General features: G+C 46.5%; 1 protein-coding gene across 1 annotated transcript; it reads left to right on the top strand.

Annotated features, from left to right (window-relative positions):
- Positions 1-11,125: 11,125 nt before the first annotated feature.
- Positions 11,126-12,322, top strand: LOC134078688 (transmembrane protein 121-like; the record flags this gene model as incomplete). The annotated part of the gene is made up of 2 exons (XM_062534794.1): positions 11,126-11,438; positions 11,508-12,322. Coding segments are annotated over exons 1-2 (1,128 nt in total), but the record flags the coding sequence as incomplete, so codon positions are not given.
- Positions 12,323-25,807: the final 13,485 nt, after the last annotated feature.

Here is a 25,807-nt window from a genome sequence, read left to right as displayed (position 1 = left end):
TCTTAAAAACGTGCGAACCCATCCGTAAGTTTACTTTTAGACGACTCTTTAGGAGAATAGAGAATCCTGTTAAAGCCGTGTAGCACTGCATAAAAAAAAAATCAGGATTATTTCAGTTTTATTGCTTTGCTGAAAAAGCCCAGCTTGCGTCCCTTTTCGCTATTATGTTCCGTATTATTGGATGCAGTTTATTCCTCATTAGGGATTTAGGGCCATTTTACTTAATGCTAATTTCATACCAAATATATCCATATCAGGTTCTCCAGACTATTAATAAGATTTACCCAAGTGCTGATTCATGCGCCATATTGCGTTTTGTACATATTGCCTTTTTAAAGTTGCGGGGACTTATGAAGTGAGCACACAGCATTGGCGAAAGCTGTACTAAATTATGCTGTGTTTAAGTATCATCTGGCGCAGGTGTGGGGGAATATCCTATGCCAGCAGTTTCAGGCAGAGATGATGAAAATGTAAAAGTGCACGGCCTACTGTATGCTGTTCTCTGAGACGGAATAATCTATAGACTTATAGTCTGCAGGCTATAGAATAATAAATAAAGCGAACAGTTCCTGAGAGTTTTACATTTATTTACATTATCGGAGTGTTCTGTTGCCAGGCTGTGCACACAGTTCCATTGTGTATTAACTGTAAAATCGGTCTATAGGATCCCACAGACACACAGACATACAGTAGTGTACACCCACGCTCACACTGAGAAAAGAGAAAAAAAAGTCAATGCAACATGTTGCACATCATGCACATCATATGGTGCACTACAGTTCATGAAGGAAATCAATCAATGCTCTGGACAATAGAAACCATATGATTGTGGCAAAGAAGTAAACACACACACGCACGCGCACGCACACACACACACACACACACACACACACACACACACACACACACACACACACACACACGCGCACACACACGCACAAGCACATGAACACACACACACACACACACACAAACACACACACACACACGCACACACACACACACAAGCACATGAACACACATACACACACACATCCCTTCCCCGCCACACAGACTCAGAGTGACATTCATGAGCCTCTGCACCCACTCTCTCTCCCTCTGCCAACAGATGGCCGAATGTTGCCCACAACTTACGCAACCGCAGCAACAGCCCTTACCCAGAATGCAGCGCACTGCGCCGTGCCGCTCGGCAGCAGAGGATGGTGGTGGTGGTGATGGAGTTGAGGGGGTGCCTCACAACAGCTGGAGAATGTGTTGCGCACGGATGGAGATCGGGGCAGGGGCGAGTGTGGGGGCAGAAGCCGGCGGGGCAGAGGGAGCTGGGTAGAGGGGGTGGCAGGGCAGAGGGGTAGAGGGGGTGGCAGGGTGGAGGGGTAGAGGGGTGGCAGGGTGGAGGGGTAGAGGGGTAGAGGGGTGGCAGGGCGAAGGGGTGAGGGGTGGAGGGGTGGCAAGGTGGAGGGGTAGAGGGGTAGAGGGGTAGCAGGGCGGAGGGGTGGAGGGGTGGCAGGGTGGAGGAGGGGCACCAGGAGTGGTGCCAGGGCAGGGCAGTGCAGAGCGGCTCATTCGTCACTCTCCCTCGCTGCACAGGAGGAGAAGTGGGCCACAGCCACAGCCACAGGAATTAGGACAGGGGGAGAGTGGGTCGCAGACACAGCCAACACACACACACACACACACACACACACACACACACACACACACACACACACATACACATACAGATACACACCGACACACCGACACACACACACACACACACACACACACACAAACACACACACAGACACGCACACACACAGATACATACACACACACACACACACACACACACACACACACACATACGTATACACACAGACACACACACACAGAGACAAACGCACACACAGACAGACACATACATAGACAGACACAAATAGATACACATACATACATACACAGAGACAAACGCAGACACAGACAAATGCACAGATACAGTAGATGCACATACAGTAGAAGTACACAAGGATGCCAATACAGATGTGGACACATTGACAAAGATACAGCCATGTGCACAATCAATTTATACATGTATGCAAACACACACACACACACACAAGACATTATAAAACATCAATTGGAAGCTCCTCTGTCACTACACACATCAGAAGCCAAAGACTTCTAATAAGCAATACTGAGACTTTTGAGTCTTACTGAGTCTAAGACTTTAATGAGCAATACTGAGTGTAGTCATCAATAAAAAATAGTCTCTCCTGTGTGGCTCGCCAACCTCTTCACCAACACCCACCATGAACTGCCCAGGCTTCATGTAATGACCTACACACTCTGTCTGATGTGTTTCTGCCCAGGCTCCATATAATAGCCCATGCGCACACTCTGCTGATGTGTGTGTTTCCTCCTATAGGCTCCATGTATTAACCGATACACACACTCTGTCTGATGTGTGTATTTCTGGCCGAGGTGAACCTAGAACTCCAGCTGTTCATTTTATAGCCAAGTTGATCTAATAGGATTTGAAGACTTGCCACAATTTGCATTCAGTGCTCAGCCTTCCAGTGCGCTAATGGAATTAGCAGTATGGTGCAGCGAATGGAATCAGGACCACAATGCCAGTCATGCTTAAACTCACACTGATCAAATTATTGGAAATCTTTACAGGGGCTTTTTTAGTCTTTTTTTTTTGTAAAAGTATCATTAGTACATGAAGCCACTAGGCTGAGAAGTCTAAAAGCTGGCATGATAATTCATTGCGGTCTTGAGTTGAAAAGCTACACTGTTGTCAGAAGACATAGCCCATGGTTCAACAGCACTGTCTGTCAGATGGTGTTCTGCAGATTGAGAGAAAATTAATAACGAGCGTTCCACAAGCAATTCCTCTCACACACAAATAGACTGATTACCCTGCTTAAAGGGACACTTCACCGATTAGCATTAAGCTTTGTATCTTTAGAAACCAGTCATGTTTTTTAATGGTCGTGCATCATTCCCTTAGTTTGCCTTGAGATGGGAGGAATACGGATTTCAATGTTGGACTTCCTGCTTTCAATGATGTAAAAATCATCATTTTACATCATTGAAAGCAGGAAGTCCTATTCATGGGTTTTATTGAAATCCGTATTTCTCCCTTCTCAAGGAAAACTGAGGGAATGATGCACGACCATTCAAAAACATGACTGGTTTTCTAAAGATACAAAGCTTAATGCTAATCGGTGAAGTGTCCCTTTAAGGTGGTTTGTTGGTTGATCTTAACCAGCTTATTTGACCACCTTATGATGGTTGACCTGCGAGACCAGCAAAATTCAAAAACATACTTTCAGATAGCCTACCCATTTAAGGATGATAATTCAGCTGGTTTTGCTTGTTGTACCACCTCAAGCTGGTCATTTTAACTGGTCTTCACTGCTGGTTTAACTGGCCACACCAGTTTATGTTGGTCATTCTAACAAAACAGCATGAACATCGTACACCAACAATGTCCAGTGGCAGGCTGGTTACCAGCATGACCATCTTAACACCATCTGTATCCCACATGACAGGCTCGTCACACCAGCATGACCGGCTTTCTCACATGGTCACAACACCATGTCCCCTTGGTTGCCCAACCAGCTACAGTACACCAGCAAAGACCAGCAAGAGCTGAAAGAAAAGCAGGTAAAACCAGTACACCAGCTAAAACCCATTATACCAGCTAAAACCTGTTACCAGCATAAGCTGGTTTCTACTGTAGCTGTTATTTTTTAAGCAGGGCTGAAGCTAAGAACATGTAATGTAGGCATCCCTATACTGTTACTTATATGATTATATGACCACTCCATGTGAATATATATACAGCATTCAGTCAACGTAGTTACCGCACTGCAAATGACTGCGGCGGCGGGAACCTCGTGCGGTGCACTCACTCTCCATCTCAGAGACCACCAGGGGGTGAGAGAAGTAAACAGCCTGGAGAGCCTGAATACATGAATATCAATATTACCACAAAGAAGAACATGGAAACCACACACGGCAATCAAGCTTTGCGTAATATCTGTTCCCTTCATGGGGCCGCACACACACACACACACACACACACACACACACACACACACACACACACACACACACACACACACACACACACACACACAAACAAACACACACACACACATTCCGTACTGCAGTAGCTTTCATTATTCATTACTCATTTATTTCATTCATTGGACATTCAGATCAGCCAGTTATGTCATGCTGAATTTGCCTTTTAGCACCCTACAAGAGTTCAGTCCGATTCAAGTTATTAAAATGATGTAACTGCACTGTTTTTAATGGAGTTCTACAAATAAAAACTACAAATAACACACCATCTTGTGAGGAAACTGGGGATTCCCCACGGACGCCTCTGTTTGGTCTTCTGGGAGTATCTATCTGTGCCAGTGTAGAGATTGGTTGGTCATCTGGGAGCGGGGAGCGTCTATTTGTGCCAGTGTAGAGATTGATGGTAAGTGCTTCTTAAGGAGACGGAGCTCTCTCAGCGATCGAGCACATGTAATTATCAACAGTGGCCAGAGAGATGTGTGTGTCTGTGTGTGTGTGTGTGTGTGTGTGTGTGCGTGTGTGTGTTTGAGAAAGAGAGAGACAGAGAGACAGTCACAGTCAGTTAACTCTCTGGGTTGCGTGCAACGACACAGTGTCTCATCATTAAGTATTCAGAGCCTCATTTCATTCACACGCGCACGCACACACGCACGCGCACACAAACGCACACACAGACACACACACACACACACACACACACACACACACACACACACACGCACACACATCTCCACCCGCTAGGTTAAGCAGTGGAGAGCAGTGGTCATTTTTAAATGATGACCAGGATGGTGGTGCTGGTGTGGGCAGAGGGGGGACGGAGAGGAGGCCCAGTGTCACCTGTCATTAGGGCCATCTCTATGCACAAGGGGTTCCTGTGCTGTGGAAAATGACTACACTTGGAACGTGTGTGTGTGTGTGTGTGTGTGTGTGTGTGCACAAATGCACGCGTGTATGTGTATGTGTGTGTGTCTGTGTGAGTGAGAGTGAGAGAGAGAGAGAGAGAGTGTGTGTCTGTGTGTGTATGTGTACGTGCGTGTGTGTGCCTGCGAATGCGTGCATGTGTGTGTCTATGTGAGAGTGAGTGAGAGAGAGAGAGAGATAGAGTGTGAGAGTGTGTGTGTCTGTGTGTGTATACTCTACGTGCGTGAGTGCGTGCACGAGTGTGAGTGTGTGTGAAATAGAGAGGGGGTGTGTCTCTGTGTTGCGAGGTGTGGTGTTTGTTTGTGTGAGTGAGTGTGTGACCTTTAGTAACACACAGGACGCTTAAGTAAACATGTTTCAGGGGATGTTCTTCTGCGCTCTTCTCGTCTCTTATCTCTCTCTGCCCCTGGTGGCTCTCTATCTGTCCTGCCCTCCCCCCTCTCTCCCTCACACACACACACACACACCTACAACCACACACAGCACACACCCACACACACAGCACACACACACACACACACACACACACACACACACACACACACACACACACACACACACACACACACACACACACAGCAGACACACAAACACACACACACCACACCACACACACACACACACACTCATTCACTTCCTATACCCTTGATGCGTTTCACTTGTGCTATTCATTGCTCTCTGCCCATGTCTTTTTTGCCTCCTCATTTTGCCCTTTGCCTCCCCCCTCTCTCCATCTCCTTCTCTTTATCTCTCTTAGCAGTCGGCCTTTCTCCCCTTTCTCTCTCTCTCTCCCTTACACACACACTCTCCCTAGCATGCACACACACACACACACATACATACACACACACACTTCCCTGTACCCTTGATGCGTTTCGCTTGTGCTATCGCTGCCCTCTGCCCAGTACCTCTATCTCTTTTATTCTCTCCATCTCCCTCTCTTTATCTCTCTCTCCAGTCAGTCAGTCTTTCTTCACTTTCTTCCCTCTCTCCCTTACACACACTCTCTCTCTAGCATACACACACACACACGCACACGCACACGCACACACACACACAGACGCACACACATACACACACACACGCACACACACACACTCAGACAATCCCTAAATCTCTTACCATGATTCACCGATCCCCCAAGGCGGTGGTGGGGATGGTAGTGGAGGGGGAGGTGGAGGTGGTGGAGTCCCCGCTCCCTGGTGCGTGGTGCTCGGGTCCCTTAACGCCTGCTCTCCCTCCCCCCCTGGAAGCCAGCCCAACAGAGAACCACACACACACACACACACACACACACCACTGAACCCATCCAGAGCTGGAGGGGTAAGCCCAGGGACAACCAGTAGCACCACCACTATGGCCAGTATTCTTTCATCATTAAAAGAGCAAGAGAGACAGAGAGAGAGAAAAGGAGAGAGGAAGAGAGAGGGAGAGAGGGAAGAATAATACTGATAAGAGAGAGTTTCCTTTATTGCCAGTAAAAAAAATAAAACCTGAAAAAGGTCAAATCAAGACCACAGGCAAAACGAAAAGAGGAAGAAAAACAGCCCCGCGGAACAGAGAGCAAAGCAAACGATGACAAACAATCACTGAGTATTAATCAATTCTGCAATAGATTGGAAGACAAAGTCTCATACCACAGAGCAGCAGTATATTCTCAAAGTAATGGATACTGACCACGGAAAACAGAGGGGGAAGAGGAGGAGGAGGAGAAGAGAGGAGGAGAGAAGAGTAGAGGAAAGAGAGTAGGAGAGGAGAGAAGAGTAGAGGGGAAAAGAGGGGAGGAAAGAGAGGGGGAGAGAGGGGGAGAGGAGAGAAGAGTAGAGGGGAAAAGAGGATGAAAGTAGAGAGGAGAAAAGAAGAGGAAAGAGAGGAGAGAAGAGGAGGAGAGAGAGGAGGGGTGAGAGTAGAGTTAGCCCTGGAGCTTTGTGTTTTATGTGTTCATCCTCTCTGTCTATTTTTATTTGCTTTTTTCTCCATCCTGGACACCAGCCTTTTATTACTCTTTTCTCCATCACTCAACACACACACACACACACACACTCTCTCTCTCTCTCTCTCTCTCTCTCTTTCTTACTTTCAAGTGCACCCATTCACAGTTTTTGTCCTACAAACATACCCACAAATATTCTGCCATGCTTACACACACACACACACACACACACACACACACACACACACACACACACACACACACACACGCACACACACATTGACTCTGCCTTCTCTGTCCCATTTATTTTTTTGCCTATTTTCATCTTTGCAGCCACTTACTGGTACATGCATTTTACAGTTATATCATAAATTTCTGTTTTTAGTGTTGCCTTTCTCTTCCTTGCTCTCTCTCTCCCTCTCTCCCTCTCTCTGTCTGTATAGCTAGGTTGTGGGGCATGGTCCTTCCAGATCCAATGCCTGGGTGCACCCCAGAACTAGGGAAATAATAGAGGGAGGGAGAGAGGGTGGAAACGAGGGAGGAGTGAAAACAGGAAAGAACGAGAGAGACAGAGAGAGATAGAGAAAAAGAGAGAGAGAGAGAGGGGGGTGTGCTGGAACGAGCTCTTTCTCTCTATCTCTCTCTGTCTCTCTCGTTCTTTCCTGCAAGCCAGACCCACTCTAAGAGCAGCGAGCGCGCAGAGCAGACAACAGGAGAGGAAGAACAGACGAAAAGACGGAGAGAGAGAAGGACAGAAATAGAGTGAAAGAAACTCTCTCTTTCTCTCTCTGGACTGAAACGAGTAGAAGAGACGCAAACATTTCTCTGTCTCTCTCGCTCTCTCTGTCTGAACAGAAACAGCAACAGCAGGCAGCCAGGGGAGAAAAGCGCTCTGCCTGTTCTCTAAGAGAGGAGAAGAACACAAAGAGTAGAGAAAAGGAGGACGGAAAAAGAGACTGAGCGAGCAGAAGAGAGAGAGAGAGAGAGAGAGAGAGAAAGGAGAGAGGGGGGAGAGACTCAGACCCATTCTCTCGCAACTGCAACAGCAGACCAGCGAGGAAAATATTCAGCTCCGCGAGAGAGCGTACTGTAGGAGAGACCACTCGGTTGGTTCACTCCGGGAAGACAGGAGTACAGAAAGAAAGAGAAAAAAGGAAAAAGAAAAAGAAAGGGAGACAGAGAGAGAAAGAGAGAGACAGACAGAGAGAGTGAGGATAGAGGGGATAGACCTTCAAACCCTTTCCTTTGAAGACCAGCAAAAAAAACTGAGGAGGAGACCATCATTACCGCCCCCCCCCACACACACCCCCTTGCTTCAGGAGAGTGGGGGAGAGAGGACCTCAGAGGAGACTTCTCGGAGGGGTCGGTGAGCGACCACGGCAACCAGGAGACGCTAATGCAGCCCGGGATCAACTTCAAGCCCTCCACTCTGTCGCTCCGACACCCAGGATAGACGGAGTGGGGGGAGGCTTCGGTGCGGAGAGAGGAGGAGAGCTTTGCAGACGCAGAGACAGGATTTGTTGTTACCGAGCACAGACTATCCTGGGAATAAACTTCCACTGTTTTTTCCTTCTAATTGCCGTCGTTGGTCTTGTCCCTTCCAAGTGGAATTCCGCTTCTGACGGGTGTTTTGGGCAATCTGTTGGCAAACTGAGGATCCTGTGTTTTGTTTTTGCAGGTGAAATAAAAAAAAATATTATTTAAAAAAAAAAAAAGATTAAAAGAAGAGCTGAATGAAATGTTCAGATTCGACATCTTCTCTCTCTTTTTCCCCGAACGTGCCGTCTCTGCTGGGATCTAAGCATGGATTATACAGATCGGCGCCGGCGGTGGTCAACAGCCTCCTCCTGCTGACCGCGTGGTAGCGCGTGAATGGACGGACGACGGAGCGCCGCGCGCAGAGAGACCCGGGAATAGTTTGCTGCGGTGTGCAGTTTTCCCTCCGCCACATCTGGGCTCCCGGAGCGAACGCGTTTTGTCACCATGACGGCCCGTTATGATTGACTCCGGAAACACCAGAGCGTGTGGGCTGTGGCAGAGGAATCATCCGAGAACTGCGCTTGTTTGTTTGTTTGTTGTCTATTTGTTTGTTTGTCTTTCTTTCTTTCGCGCTCGCTGGTTTCCCCCGCCTGTCACTTTCCTCCTTCCTTACCCCCCCAATCTCGCCCGCACTTTCGATCATCATTATCATCGTCATCATCATCGTTGTCATTCTCGTTCCTCGTCTTCCTCAATTCACATGTGCCACCTTGTGCCACCGGGGTCGCTGAAATATTCAGAGGCTGTGCCCGCGTCTGATGCCATTAGGCATTAATTGGAACAGACGGCACCGGCGCCAGCGGTCTCGTTTGCGCGGGCGTGGAGGGGGGTTTAGAGGTTTGTGTGTGTGTGTGTGTGTGAGTGTAAGAGTGTGTGAGGGTGGTGGGGGGTGGGGTGGGGGGCTGGGTTGAAGGGAGTTCTGGATGCTTATGCAAAAGGTTGAAAGCGTCGAGGAGAAGGAGGTGGAGAAGAGAGGGAGGAGAGAGAGGAGAGGAGAGGAGAGGGGGAGGAGGGGGAGGCTGAGCTGGGGGGTGGTTGCTGACAGGGTAATGTGGAACGCTGAGATGGAGCGGTAAAGGAAACAATGCTCTGGTACACAGTTTATGGAGCGAGGAATGTTAGCTTACAGTCAGAGAACTCTCTCTCGCTCTCTCTCTCGCTCTGTGTCTCTCTTGTTGTGTGTGTGTCTCTCTCCATAAAACTGCCTCTTTTTAATCCCTCTCTCTGGAGTACTACGTCTTTATCTCTCTCTCTCTCTCTCTCGCTCGCTCTCTGTCGACACTCTTTCTTTTTTTGGCCCTTGATCTCTTAATCTGCTCCTCCTCTGTATCTTCGCTCTCTCTCTCTCTATCTCTCTTTTTTCCTCTCTGTCTCTTTCTCTTTTCCCCTGTCTGCCCTCTTTGGGGATCTGGTGGCCTGGCAACAGTAGTGACAGCATCTCGCGTGCACACACACACACACACACACACACACTCTCGCTCGCACAACCGATCCAAATCTATCCGGTTGATTTTAATCTTGGCGGCACCTAAAACTCTCCTGCATTCAACCTCCTTCCAAAAATAAAAATACTCCCCCAAGTCTGTGCCAGTAAACCTCTCCAGTCTCTCCACCGAATTACAACGTGCACAGCTCTTGAGTAAACCCCCAGCACAGTCACACAGCACCGAGACCATCGGTCTCCATTAGTATCACTCTATCAGTAATCATAATGACTGTCCACTCCTCAGTCTATCAGTAATCATAATGACTGTCCACTCCTCGGTCCTCAATGAGGAAATGTCCACATCCGCAGTGGTTCTCCCTCCACTGGTGTAGTGTCCAGTTATACAGTTAGAGGAGTAAAATATTATCCTGCCTCCTTTACCGAAGTGAATCCATCCTCTTCTTTCAGTTAGAGGAGTATAATCCCCCTCCTCCTCCCTCCTTTACTGAAGTGAATCCATCTTCTTCTTTGCTCTTCTATCTTCTTGTCCCCCTTTTTCAGCGTTTGATCTGTCACCGGATCACTCTGGTTTTCCCTTCCACTTTTGAAGTTTCTAGAGCAGCAGTTACTAAAGTAAAATAGCATCTCCTTCTCCTTCAACTTTTTTTTCCAGTTTTTCTTTTTCATCTCCTCTTCCTTCCATCCTTCTCCTCCTCCTACTTCTTATTCCCCTTCTTCTTGTCTTCTACTTCTTCATCTTCTTCTTCCTTTTCTCCTTCTTCTTCTCCTAGTTCTTCTTCTTCTCCTAGTTCTTCTCCTTCTTCTTCTTCTTCTAATTGATCTTTCTTCTGTTTGTCTCTGGATCACGGTGGGTTGTCCCTCCACTCGTTGGCCCTGTCCGCTCCTCAACCGAAACTCTCTCCATCCTCCATCTCCATTGTGTTGCTGATCCCCCCAAATTGCCTCCTCCTCTTTATCTTTCCCCCAATCCATCCATCCATCCATCCATCCATCCATCCATCCATCCTCCGCTCTGGTCACTGCTGCTGCCGCTCCTCCACCAGCTTTTCCCTTCCACTTTTGAAGTTTCTAGAGCAGCAGTTACTAAAGCAAAATAGTATCCTTCTCCTCCTTCAACTTTTTCATCTCCTCTTCCTTCCATCCTCCTCCTCCTCCTTCTTCTTATTCCCCTTCTTCTTTTCTTCTACTTCTTCTTCTTCTTCATCTCCACCATGGCTCCCCCTCCGCCGGTCAACAGGCCGCACGCGTGCCTGTCCGCGGCGCTGATCGTGTGCAGCATGGCGCTGCTGGACGCCTACCTGGTGGAGCAGAGCGTTGGCGCGCGCAAGGTGGGCGTGGGCATCGTGGTGCTGGTGGGCGACGCCTGCTTCCTGATCGCGCTGCGCTACGTGGCGGCGTGGGTGGGCGCCGAGGTGCGCTCGGCCCAGCGCGGCTACGCCATGGTGCTCTGGTTCTTCTACGTCTTCGTGCTGGAGATCAAGGTCTACTTCGTGTACCAGAACTACAAGGCCAGGGCGTCGTCCGGCAGTACGGGCGCAAGCTCCATTTCGGGAGGGGACGGCGGAGGCGGAGGAGGAGGGTCGGTCATCCTCACGGACGCGCTGGGCCGCAAGGCGCTGACCCTCCTCCTGTCGGTCAGCGTCCCCGTCCTCTACGTGGTGCTGGCCGCCATCGACCACATGGAGTACGTGCGGCCGGTCCGCAAGCGCGAGGAGATCCGCAGCCGGCTCTTCTGGGTGGTGGTGGACCTGCTGGACGTGCTGGACGTGCAGGCCGGCCTGTGGGAGCCGCAGCGGCGCGGCCTGCCGCTCTGGGCCGAGGGCCTGACCTTCTTCTACTGCTACATCCTGCTGCTGGTGCTGCCGTGCGTGTCGCTGAGCGAGATCAGCATGCAGGGGGTGAACATCGCGCCGCACCGCATGATGCTCTACCCGATCCTGAGCCTGGCCGCCGTCAACGTGGCGACGCTGCTGATCCGCGGCGGCAACCTGCTGCTGTACCGCGAGGCGCGCGTCTCCGGCGTGCTGGTGGGCAAGAACGTGGTGGCCATCGTGCTCAAGGCCTGCAGCTTCGCGCAGTACCGCAAGAGCCTGCAGGGGGCGACGACGAGCAACGCCGCCACCACAACGACGACCACGATGGGGGTCAGTGTCGGCGGCGGCGGTGTTATCGGCGTCGGTATGTCGCCGGCGTTGACCGCCGAGCTGCACAAGAACAGCATCATCGTGACGCACACCACCGGCGGGCACAACGCCATGGGCGGGGGCGTGCCCATGAGCATGAGCGTGCCCGTGACGCTGAGCGTGCCCATGCACGTGCCCGTGATGATGCCGGTGGCGAGCATGCCCGGCATCCCGCCGCAGGTGGTGATCCAGGACTTGACCACTCTGCCAGAGGAGAGCGAGGGAGAAGAAGAAGAAGAAGAAGAAGAAGAAGAAGAAGAAGAAGAAGAGGGTGAGGGTGAGGGTGAGGGTGAGGACACGTGACGCATTGCCCTGGACTTCCTCAAGGGGGAGCAGTGACGTTATCAAATCAACACCCTGGGGATGTATGTCACAAGTCCCTATTGGATAATGCTGATTAAACACATGATTCAGCTGGGAATTTTGGAATATGGCATTCTAGATTACAGAATTTTGGAATAAGGTATTCTAGAATACAGAATGCAGCTTTTAAATGGGCCGTGTTCTGGATTGCAAAACGTGGGAATGCAAAGCAACACCACCCTGTTCTCCTCAATTGAAGACATTGGACATTGGAGTGCATTGGATTTGGTCATGACGGATGTTTAGGTGCCCAGAATTCTGGGTGCAATTTATGCTGTACTCAGTGTATGGCTGAGACTATGTGACATAAATGGATGAAAACTATCAGAATGTCTAAGCTCTCAAGGTTTTGAGGTTTTTCTGGACTATGTCTGCCTTAATGTTGGGTAAAAAGGTATTTGACAAGTTGATTGTTGCCGATTGATTGTTGTAAACCAGTGAATAAGTGGAAATCGACCCTGTAGTTGTGTGCAATTGTTTTCTCCTATATGTTATATCCTAAACCATTGGAATGCACAATGTCCACACATTTTTCTATACTCCATTTGAACAGCACGATTTAAAAAGAAAGAAAGAAAGAAAAAAAAGTAGAGATGGGACCATTTGACAGAACACATATATCAAACATTTTAGTTCTTGCCGAAGGGGTCACTCGAGGACAAAAGTAATCCACATCACAGCACCTTAAAAGTTCCCTTTTATCTTAAAAAGACCTCCCCCCCCCCCCATGGGCAGCCAATGGCGCGCGAGGGCTTTGTTCTGATCCACCAGCTAGAGCCACAGCGAGTGACCTGTCGGCAGCAAGGCTCTCGTGTCTCGGGGCGGCGTTGACAAAGCGAAAGGAGGACAGAAGGGGCCGAGTGTGTATTTATAGGACGCGAGCGAGCGTCCCTGAAGAAGGGGACGAGTCAGTCGGCACCGACCCTGCCTGCGTCTGCCCCTGACACACACGCATGCACCTCGGCAGGGGGGTCTGGAGTGTGGAAACTAGGGTGAGAGACGGAGGAGAGGAAGGCTACAGGGAGGAAGGAGAGAGGGAAGAGGAAGAGGGGGAGGGGGAGGGAGAGGAAAAAAGGAGAGGATTCTATTTTTAAATAGTCAGGGGCTGTCCACACCGAGGAGATGTACTGTACTGTATGAGAGACGTGAAGGGAAAACAAGACGAGGTGGAAGCTTGTAGAAGAATTGGAGGAAAATGTTTATAGATAGAATCTTGTAAAATAACTGAAGGAAATATATGAATAGATAGAATCATGCAAAAGAAAAGAGGGACAGGAAATATGGAAATAGGTGGAAGCTTGTAAAAGAAGTGATGGAAATACACAAAAATTTTGACACTGACAAGAGCAAGACATTACCTACTGTGATGCAAGACATGATGATGCACTTTTTTTTTTTTTTTTTTTAATGGAAAACTGTACTGGTCATGTGCTTTGTGGACATTGTTTGGTGTGTTTTCATTAAAAACAGCATATTAGTGTTTGTAAAAAGATGGTTTGTTTCTTGTATACACTTTAGTTTTTCTTGTTGTGTAAGTATTGGTCAGTGTGTTTGTGGTGGATTGCATTTCCAGTGGTTGTTTCTAATGAAGGGATTATACTGGGTTAAAAGCAGAATCCTTTGCAGAGTTTTATTTCAAAAAGAAAGTGTGTAACTAGCTGGACTTTTATTAATGGTTTTCTCTCTCTCTCTCTCTCTGTGTGTGTGTGTGTGTGTGTGTGTGTGTATGTGTGTGTGTGTGTGTGTGTGTGTGTGTGTGTGTGTGTGTGCATATGCTGCCCTACGTGTTTGTATGACTAGACTAAATATCTGCCGATCCTTATTATGATTAGGCACTAACTCATTTCATGGCCCCCCCAATAGATGTAAAGATTTTTACATTCGTTTAATGTTTGCGGTGTCTCCGCTCCCCCGACATCAGTCGAGATGTACCGACCTCCTATCAGCACTAATGAAATTTCACGGCATAAATTCGATTTAATAAGCTGTAATAAATAAGACCGAGTGAAAACGTCCTGTGCCGGGTTGTGAAAAAAGACAAAAAGAGCTTCCCCCAAAGGGCTCTCTCGTTGGGTAAAGTTCAAAGCCATTAATCCGCAGCGTGACTCTCATCGACGATTTCGGGCCTCATCGCTGGCTGTTTTTTTGTCAGTCGTGGGAATTCCTCACGATAAAAGGAAATGCGATGGCGTGCGATCTAGGAAAAATCGCGCGCTCTTGTCGCGGCTCGAGTCACGATGCCAACAGTAACAATTCAAACTAATCCTGTTTGGCTGAACCGTTTCGTGTGGCACTAACGTCGCTCTAACATCTTTCAGCGCTAGTGAGTAAAGCACGCAAGGAGGTGACGGGGGCGGCTTTTGAAACACACAAAGGCAGGATTTAGCTAACTGCAACCCAGCAAGTGTCTTGTATACGCTTCGACAGCTCTCCACATTCAGATTGTCGCCGCGCTCTTATCAGAGCCGTTTGCCGACCTCCGTCTCCAACAGTCTGGCTCTCTCCGAGGCAGGGTCGTTTTGATCTTTCCAGTCAATGAATCAGTGCGAACATTGAGAATAGCCTAATGGCTGAAACGTCTGCTCACCCTCAGTAAAGTCTTCTTCAGCAAAGACTTTGTCTACTATTTTTTTCAGAGTGCAAACCCTTGCTGCCTTTTTCAGTCAATGAATCAGCAAGACGGCACAGAGGAAATGTCTCCACAGCCCACGAGTCACGTCACCCCGGAGTGCAGCCGACTCAGGGCCGGATACGGGCCGTGTCTGGCCCACATAGGAGGCCCTGAGTCCCCCCGCTCTGGTGGCACCGCTGCACAGCTGGAGTCTCTGAGAGGCGTTAAGATGCATTCATTTCCACGAGGGGATTTGCACTTTGCAGTGTGCTTTTCATCATCATCAGCGGCGTTTCATAGAGACTGCAAGAAAAAAAAATGAAATAAATCAGTTTTGAAATACATTTTTAATATATAAGTAAAGGCGACTGTGGAGTAAACTCACACGAATGCGCACACACCAGTGACCGAGGAGCAGGGACTTGCACCCGGCAGGGGTTCCAATTAAAAACTCAGACATCATAAGACTCGGAAAAAAAGAAACTTACGAATTAAAGAAGTTGATCTCAAAAAAAAAAAAAAAAAAAATCTGTATAAATTCCAAAAACAGTTTTAAATTGCTATCCAACTCAACAGCACCCAATAAAAAGATGAGAGGCATATCATATGTAGAGGCAAATGATTGATCGTTCGGTGTGTAGTTATGCTGTGGAAAAAGAATGACCATTAAAAGTGTATGGCCTCACTAAGGTTAGAACTTCACAGACTTTTCCACTCAGTTGCTATAGCTACTGTAGCTTTTCTTCCTCCTTTGTATGAAGACAGATGTAATTTGTTTTTTCGAGTCTAAGATTCTGTCATTCAATTCTGTTGTGCAGCATGTCCTTGGAGTCCAGCCAAAGCCCGTAATACACACACAAACAATAAATAAACAAATAAAAACACAAATGTGTTTTGATACACACGTGAACACAGGCATGGAGGAAGTAGATAAAATAAAAAAAGAACATTTCATAAAGAAGCGAGATAAAAAGTGGTAGAAAGCGGATGTTTTAAAGAGAATATTTTTAAGTGGTATTGTATTCCTACGTGTAGCGGCTCTTGAAACCGAATTTAATCACAAAGGCTGATTGTCGGAGAGACCCTGTTGAAATTCCTTTTCAATGGAAACGCATTTATTCCCTTTAAAGTCTTTCTTTATTTGAGATTTGTGTGTGTGTGTGTGTGTGTGTGTGTGTGTGTGTGTGTGTTTGAAGGTGTGTTTGGGATGTGAGAGACTATGCAAACCGTCTTGTATTCTCCTCCATGACACACATCAGTAAAGGATGAGAGTGATTATGAATTAATTCATCTATTATTTTAGACATCTGTCCATCCAATTATAAGTTCCTCCATCCATTTTCTGTATTAGGCTAAAGGGCCATTCACACCAATAATGATAACTATAACGATAACTATAAAAAAAAATATTTTTCTTGTTGATAATATGAATGACGACATTCACACATAAACTATAACGATAACAACACGAAGAACGATATTGTTGGGGATACACAGTTTAGCCATCACGTTCATTAAGAGTGCACACCATTAGCTACCCCACCTCTCTAGACATTACCAGGGAGGAGTCTATCTATCTATCTATCTATCTATCTATCTATAGAATGACAGATGTAGGCATCAGCAGTTGGCCTGGTCATTAGCTGGACATTACCCAGCCAGCTCCACAGGACCAGCTCCAGACAAGTGTCCAGGTGAGCCTGTGACTCCGCAGGTAACTGTCTGGAGAATCCGCGTAGTGAGTGCATGTTGATGCTGATGACGGCCCTATCCTTTCATGCGGTCTTCAGGCACACTGCACACTGCACACTGAAACAAATGGGAAATATGTGCAGTCACTGTTCTTTTTTTTCTTTTATTCCTTGGCTTAAACTTTATTATATAGTAGACATACTCTCACTCTCTCTTTCCCTTCCACACCCCCTATAACACACACACACACACACACACACACACATTCATACACAGACTCTCACACACATTCATACACAGACTACTCTCACACACATACACTACTCTCTCACACAGACACACACACACACACATACACACTACTGACACACACACACACACAATGCTCCTTAACTGATTTCCTCATTTCGTCCCCTCATCCATCTCCTCTGTGAGGTCTTCCCGTCCCAGTGGGCTCTGTGGTGTGATGGAGGAGAGTCAGTGTGCTCTCTGGTCTCTGGTCTCTCTATAATACTCCCATTAACCACACACACACACACACACACACACACACACACACAGGCCTAGACCACCACTGCACCATTAACCACACACACACAGGCCCTCGCTACACAGACCACCACCACACCAATCTCCCCAGTCCTCTAATGCCAGCCCATACTAATAATCAGCATCCCAGTGGGATTCAGTCTGGCCTGTCAATGACTTCCAGGAAATGACACCCCCATATCACAGACACACACACACACACACTCTCTCTCTCTCTCTCACACACACACACACACACACACACACAAACACACACATAAGTGCAGTTCAGTACACACATACTTGCACATAAACAAGTTCAAGAATTTGTCTAACCCCTGCTCCCCCTACCAAACTGACCCCCTGCTCTCGAACACCCACACGCGCACACGCACACACACACACACACGCGCACGCACGCGCACACACGCACACACGCACACGCACACACACAGTGCCTAAATGCTGTGTCTTTCAGCTCTTGGTTGTTCCCTGTTGGAGCCGTGTCGAGTCAGGATTCGTAATGGTGCAATTTTCCACTTCAGCCTCTCGTTTGCTGAGCCATGGCTCTTTGGGCTCAACAAGACTCGAGACAAAAACACACTTGTCTATTTATTTATCGCTCGAGTGTCTCAATGTGGACAAGTTCTAAAGGATGAAAGGCGTGTCAAGGGAATGGAACCGGAACCGTCTGTCTGGTTGAAGACTTCCACCGACTACAGTAGTTTGTTTTGCTTAGAAGAGAACACACGTGTGGTCATGGTGATTCAGTTACCGTGATTTGGTTTGCATTGATTTTGAGTGTGGTGATTGTATTTTATTGCGCTAAAAGCTCTGATAGATGAAAGGAGAGGCCCAGATGTCCTACTCTGTTATCCACGTTCTAATGGCCATGCCACCACACAGGCCCCTTACCATGTGCAATGCAATTTTTCACATCTCTAGTGAAAATAATGCCAGAAGTACAAGTTTAATTAAACTCTGGAAGCTTTCTGAGGTCTTGAGTTCGGTACCCGTGGGTCTTTTGTATCGTAAATTCAACTCACTTCGGCAAAAAGTTGGCAATGCGATCGCTTCTCTTTCACCGAGCCAAGTTTTAGGCCAAGTTCCACATCATTTAATAGAGAACAGGTGGTATTCAAATGAAGTTTGAGATTGATCTCCAGTCGGTTTATTGAATAATTTAACCAATTTGAAGCACATTCTCTCTTGGAACGGCTGTTTTCCAACTGAATATTTATTGGTATTAATGCATTTTGTCAGCATACAGTATACTTATTCAGCTGGTTGAGGCCAAGGAGGGTGAGCCAGTTGATATCCCAATAAGTGAAAGTATGTTTGTAAGAATACTGAATATGTAGGGGACACCTGACCTCGCTCACCAAGTGTTTGGAGATAACCTTTGGGTTAATAGGCATTCACACCAAGCCCAATAACATTAACGTTTATAACCAAATGATAAAAGCGTCCACACTGACCAAAAATAACGAGAACTCTCTCCTCATCTCACTAAAGGGTTCCTAGGGTGCTATATAGAATCATGCAGGCTTTAAAGAATCCTTAAGGGTTCCAAATGCTTCTAAGGACCAATTAGGGGTGCCATAGGGTTGTATGTAGCACCTTTTTTCCCTCTAAGAATGTGTTTAGTGAGCATAAGAGCTTGAGAGAGTTAGAGAGAGAGAGAGATCGATAAAGGAAGCAAAGGAATCTCTTTAACACGTCTGTTGATCTCAGATGATTAGTCCATCACTTGGCAACCCATCCTCTTGAGTCATTCGTGATGATTATGCTTTCTGCAATTCAAAATGCTTTAAAGGACCATTTGGGGGTGCCATACAGTATATGAAGGATGCAGTACAACCATTTTTTCTAAGAGTGTGTAGTGAGAATAAGAGCTTGAGAGAGAGAGAGAGAGAGAGAGAGAGAGAGAGAGAGATCGATTATGCTTTAAGCAATCCGCCTGCAGCCACTCATTCAGTTAGCTGTCAGTGGCAGTGCATCACAATGTACAGACTCAGTACTGACAACCCACCACAGACGATGTTTAGACCCGTAACCACACACGGTTCTCGAGTTCCCTGAAGAGGTTTTAGAACATCACATAACAAAACAGAGCTTCTGAAACACAAACTTTCCCAGGGCAACTGTGAGTCAGACACTGATAAATAATATACCTCACTCGCACATCATCAAAACTGTCAAAATATGTTTCCAGGAGAGAGAGAGAGAGAGAGAGAGAGAGAGAGAGAGAGAGAGAGAGAGAGAGAGAGAGAGAGAGAGAGAGAGAGAGAGAGAGAGAGAGAGAGAGAGAGAGAGAGAGAGAGAGGAAGAGGAAGAAAAACGTGTGAACTCACAACCTGGCACATGACGCATAACAATGGAAATGACAGCAGCCTGGTGCAGCGACGCAGAACAACAGAATGGGCATTATACAGGCCACACATACAAGGGTATTATACTATTTTGTATGAAAAATGCTGGTCTTTGCTTTATCACTATGATGATTTATTTAGATTCGTCAAATTATTGTGTCGAGTGTGATCTGGGCAAATGTAGGTTTTTATGAGTTTATGAGATGTGTATAAAAACATTCACCAAATCTTTCAGAATATTCTTAATTCCATCTATTTGAGTTGTTTAAGAATGAATGCACCCTATCATACCCTAACCCTATGTTTGAATTAATGAATTTAAGAAGGAATGCTTAAGTTTGATGTTGCCAAAGCACCTACAGTATGTGATGTGGTCTACAGAAACCCATCACACAGTGCATTCAAAAATCCTTGATTTTGATCCGTTTCAACCCTTCCTGGTGAAATTAGACCAACTTAAGATTCTGATACCATCCTAGCAACGTTCTTGGCACTGTCCCCTAGCTAAATCCTGGATGCATCCTCCCAGAATCTTGGATGTTGCAAGGATGGCGTCAGAATCATAAGTTGATAAAATTGCACCATGTGAATTTTGGTTTTCCCAGATCGCCTCACGTATGTGTACTCAAAAGAACATGCACTTTTCAGGATGCATAATAGAACGCATTAAAGGGTTTTTTAAAATATTTTTCATACCAGCCTTACTAAATGTTGTTGTCGGTGAATGTTGTTTTAAATAGAGATATAAGATCATACTGCAATGTAAAGAATGCTTTGACTTCATCTAGAGTAAGTCTAAGGCACATAGACTATCAGGACAAAAAGGACTATTTACAAACATATTTTTTTTTCTCTGAACATTGGGACATGGCGGCAAATTACCACTGCTGACCTTTCCCTGGAAGTCCTCATTACCGAAACCATCTACACTCCATAGAACCTTTTAAAGAAATGTCAACACCGTTATTGGTTCTTTGAGCACATCGGCCATTAGCTGTGTAACCTTGAGTCACACGGTGTTACAGAGCGGAACGACACAGATCCACTTCAAACACGCGCACAAGTACGGATCATCATGGTCACGGATCAAGGAGAGAGAGAGAGAGAGAGAGAGAGAGAGAGAGAGAGAGAGAGAGAAATAGAGAGAGAGGGAGCGAAAGAGAGAGGGGGAGAGAGAGAGACAGAGAGGGGGGGAGAGAGAAGGAGAGACAGAGAGAAGGAAAGATAGAGAGAGAGGGGGAGAGAGGGAAAGAGAAAAAGAAAGAGAGAGAGAAAATCTGCTGACCACCAGTAGCATACTTATTCTCTCCACTGACACCAAAATAATAGAGTGCCCTACCCAACGCAAAGACACTGAACAGCTGCACCCCCCCGCCCCCCCAACTCACAGCAGGACTGTCTGTGAGAGAGCTGGACCCACAGCATGGGATGTCCAGGAACAAACTGTGCCTCGATGAAAAGTGGCTGATTCAGATTCGCCCGGAATGTTCTTTCACAGAAATTTCTGTTTGAATCCTTCGCATACTGTCTTTGACCTACTTGCTGTCGAGGCTTGGACTCAGAGCCAGCATTATATGCTCACCTTAGCCAAGTGCCAGGCTTTGAAGCCTTTGTAATTCTAATTCAGGTCATGGTAATCATAATAAAGGTAGGCTGGGCATTTGCCAGGTTGAGAATATCTTTCCAGAAATGAATGCCAAAATAATTGTTTTATTGTTTATCCTCAATGTCATTAGCAAATTGTCTTTGTGGAGACCTAGTCCACTGACAGATAGATGGGTGTTATATTTTGTTCGCTGGCACATTAGTGTGCTCAAAGTAAGATATTTTATCTCAGTCGATAGCAAACCTATCCGGTCGATTTTGAATGTAGGCTACTGTACATATTCCCTCAGGCTATTTGCATCTTCTTGCTGCGCTTGACACTTGACAGGCACAGTCAAGGTTCCAGGTGCTCATCGCTAACACCAACAGAAATAACCCTTGTGAAAAACTGTACAGGAACCATCAGTTCTATTCAAATACATTTGCATGAGGACTGTTCTCTGCAATACTAGGCCTCCCCCATTGACCCAGCTAGTCAGCATTTAGCCAGAAGTTAGCATTTCTCTATGTAAATCAGCTCTTTAACTTCAAACAATATCAAACAGAGTGGTGAAAGGTGAGGAATATTGCCTAGCTGTGGGCAAAACACAGCGCTGTCTTTCCAACTACTTCTAGTGAAACACCATTATGCATGACAGAGATGCTACGTATGAGATGCTAATCACTGCTAACACTCAGTGTGAGACATTAATCACTGCCAGCACTCAATTCAGTTCAATTCAATTGATTTCCTTTTTTTCTGTAGAGCCCCAATCAGATTGAACATAGTGTCAGGGTGCTTTACAGATGTCAAATTAGTTTGCCACCTCGGTCCAAGCCAGAAAAACATCTTGATTAGAGAGGACCAATGCACTGACTATACAAGAGGTCTTCCACAAATTAACAGTGCATTCTGAACACCACTCTCAGATAAAAAAAAGAGAGAATAACAGCATTAATATTCATAATGACAATAATAATGGATCTACCAAGGAATTTGCCAATAGGGCTGAACATACATGTAGATTGGTTCCTATGGCAACAGGCTATCTGGACAGCATGAGTTGCAGACAACACTGTGGTGAAAAATACATCAAGCAACTTTCTGCTGTCCATATTTTAGAAAAGAAGAGCAAGTGCCCCAAACACAAAACACAATTGAATCAAAACACCTAATCATGATACAACACTATCTTTTCACAGTGCATTCAATGACTTTAGGTCTGGTCTGTGCGGGTACGTAAAATATAAATGCAATATTATGCTAACAGAAAACACATCAATTGAGTCCACAAAAAAAGCAGACTTAGGCTAACTGCGCTTAGAAAGTGTGCCCACATAACAGTGCTGTAGTCAAGTCACTATGAATCGAGTCCGAGTCCAGGTTCGAGTCTCCAGTGTTCAAGTCCGAGTCAAGTCCTGGACTCGAGTACTACAACGCTGCCACATAACCACACAGCACTTATTAGCACAAGCCATTTCTTTATCTATTTAAGTGGGAACACCACGTCCCTACAAGCAGACCAATGGATGATAACCTCGCCTGAACCCTGGCGTATAAGCCCAGGCCTGGGCCATGACGGATGACGCTACCAGAGTTCTGATTCTGAAAGGCTTACGGCAATTCCTTAATTCGGGGGGTTAAAACTTTCTCGCACGTAACGTCCGCCTCAGGCAAAAAAAAAAAAAAAAAACGTTCGCCTTTGATCCAGGAAGCTGGCCTGTGAGGAACCTCCTCCCTACCAAGCTCAGCTTGTCACAGCCGAGACAATTACCCCGTCCTCGGTTCCGGGGCCCGGGGCCCTGCAGGCGGAAGGGTTCCCCGCAGAGAAGAATTTTTAAGGTTCTGATGATTGTGTTAGGTGAAGAACTTTTTTTTTGTTTTGATATTTCCCTCCGTTTCCTCAGTTCTGAGTTGTGTCGGCTGAACAGTAGTAATTACTTTTAAAAACTCTGACAAAAAAAAAAGAATGAGGTCAGAGCATACCCTACAGAAAACAAAACTCCGCGTCGGCAGTGAAGAGAACATGTCTGCCGTCTGATTCACTGAAGGATTAAAACAAAAGACTAAAAAAAGAAAAAAAAAAAAAAAAAAAAAAACAAGAGCGAATCAGATATTCTGATCGGGGGGGAGGGGGAACTATGTGTCACCTTTCCCCTAAGCCTTCTCGTTATTTACCAATGATTTATCTATCACCGCTGGGGCCCTTTGCTCTACGGTAATCAGAAGAGTTTTGTCTTTGTCGCGCGGCATTGACAGTTGTGTCAGCGCTCGGCGCTCAGTGCTGTGTTTTAAACGTCACCTTGGAGCGCTCAGCACGAGTGTCGAGCGAGTAGAGTCTACGCTCCTTGGGGGGGGATGTGCGTTTGAGCTGCGCTGCTCGATTCATCAAACGTGAACACTCTCTGACTACGAGCAGGGAAACCATGGAGATCACATTGCTCACAGCTCTTCTGCTGTTGCCAGAGAGAGAGAGAGAGATACTGTAGATAGATATATAGATAGAGAGAGAAAGAAAGAGAGAGATCGAGAGAGATAGAGATACCTAGATAGAAAGAGATACTGTAGATAGGTATATAGAAAGAGAGAAAGAAAGAGACAGCTAGATAGATAGACAGAAAAAGAGAGAGCGATACAGAAAGACAGAGACAGAAAGAGAGAGAGAAAAAGAACAGGCAGGCAGACAGACTCTGGAATGCGTTTGCGGGCCGCTGAGATGGAAGTGGCAGGCGTGAGAGAGATATCACTCAGATCAAGACTCAGGAAGATGACGGGTGTTGCCTCCAGTTAAGAGCAGCTTGGTGCGCACTTGCAAGGCTTCGCTGCTACACTCACTTCCCACTGCAGCACATGGCAGAGAGTATTCAGTGTGTGAAAAAGTGCACTGAACCTATTTTATTGGCATGGCAATAGTTTTGTACACATGTCTTGTATATGTGTCAGCAGTCACATGATAGACGTTCAATGTTTTCGTGACTTTTTTGGGGGGGTTACACTTTAGGCTACTTGAGGGTATCTACAGTACATAAGAGTGACATGACACTGTCATGAACGTGTCATTATAAACATTCATGGCAGTACACTTCTATCATTGTCATTTGTTTTTTTGTCATGACAAGTTATAGGGTTAGAGTTATGGTTGGGTTTCATATGTCATGACGGTGTCATGCGTTCATGACAGTGTCATGTCACTCTTATGATACCTAGATACCTTCAAGTACAGTGTTACCCTTTCTTAAATATTTGTGTCCAAATTGATCCCCAAGACCTTTGGCTGTATACAGTAGCACTTTATAGCAAATTCAGAAACATTAAAAAAGTGCATTCTCTGAGAGGTTCTCTAGGACACAAATGATTGTGAAAAATCAACCTGGCTCTAAACAAATTCCATGCGAATCCTACCCATACCTAGGTTCCGTCTTTGTATGGATACAGTTTGTTTGCTAGTGTGCACTTGTTTTTGAGAGGAGAGCAATCGGTATTGGAATGCTGAACCTGACCTTTCAGAAAACTCTTCTTGTGTGCTACCTGGCGCACACAAAAACACACACACACACACACACACACACACACACACACACACACACACACACACACACACACACACACACACACACACACACACACACACACACACACACACACACACACACACACACACACACACACACACACACACACACACACACACACACACACTGGCCTTAGCATACACCGACAGCCTTTTGGCATAGCAGGGCAGATAGTTGGTCAAAACATAATCCAATTCTGGGGAGGGGGTAGAATATTGAGGTGCAGAAGGTGCTCTGTTCATGCCAAACGCTATAGCCACATTCTGATGAGGACACCATGAAGCTGCCATGGAGACAAAGTAGCCATGATAGAGAGAGGGAACGAGAGAGAGAGAGAGAGAGAGAGAGAGAGAGAGAGAGAGCAATAGAGGAATGAAGAGTGATAGAGAGCAAGATAAGGAGTGATAGAGAGGGAGCAAGAGAATAATGAAGAGAAGGAGTGATAGAGAGAAGGAGCAAAAGAGAGAAGAATTAAGAGAAGGAATGATTTAGAATGGATGGAGAGGAAAGGAGGTGAACGAGAGGGAGAGAGAGAGAGAAAGAAAGAAAGAGGGGAGGGAATCAGGGAAGGAGAGAGAGAAGAAGAGAGAGGGGAGGGAATCAGGGAAGGAGAGAGAAAGAAAGAGGGGAGGGAATCAGGGAAGGAGAGAGAAAGAATAGAGGGGAGGGAATCAGGGAAGGAGAGAGAAAGAAAGAGGGGAGGGAATCAGGGAAGGAGAGAGAAAGAAAGAGGGGAGGGAATCAGGGAAGGAGAGAGAGAAGAAGAGAGAGGGGATAACAGAGGAAGACAGATGGAGGGAGAGTCAAAATGAAGGCAAAGAAGTAGAATGGAAGCAGTGAAGGAGGCTGGAGATGGGGTTGGAGGAGAGTGAGGAATGTGGAGGTGAAGAAAGGGAGGAGAGAGGATGGGGAATGCGGAGGTAAAGAAAGGGAGGAGAGAGGATAGGGGATGGAGAGAGAGATACAGTATATTAGTTGCGAATCAAT

The sequence above is a fragment of the Sardina pilchardus genome, chromosome 1 (assembly GCF_963854185.1).
Source record: "Sardina pilchardus chromosome 1, fSarPil1.1, whole genome shotgun sequence".
NCBI classification, from domain to species: Eukaryota; Metazoa; Chordata; class Actinopteri; order Clupeiformes; family Clupeidae; genus Sardina; species Sardina pilchardus.
This window is presented reverse-complemented; position numbering and strand designations above follow the sequence as displayed.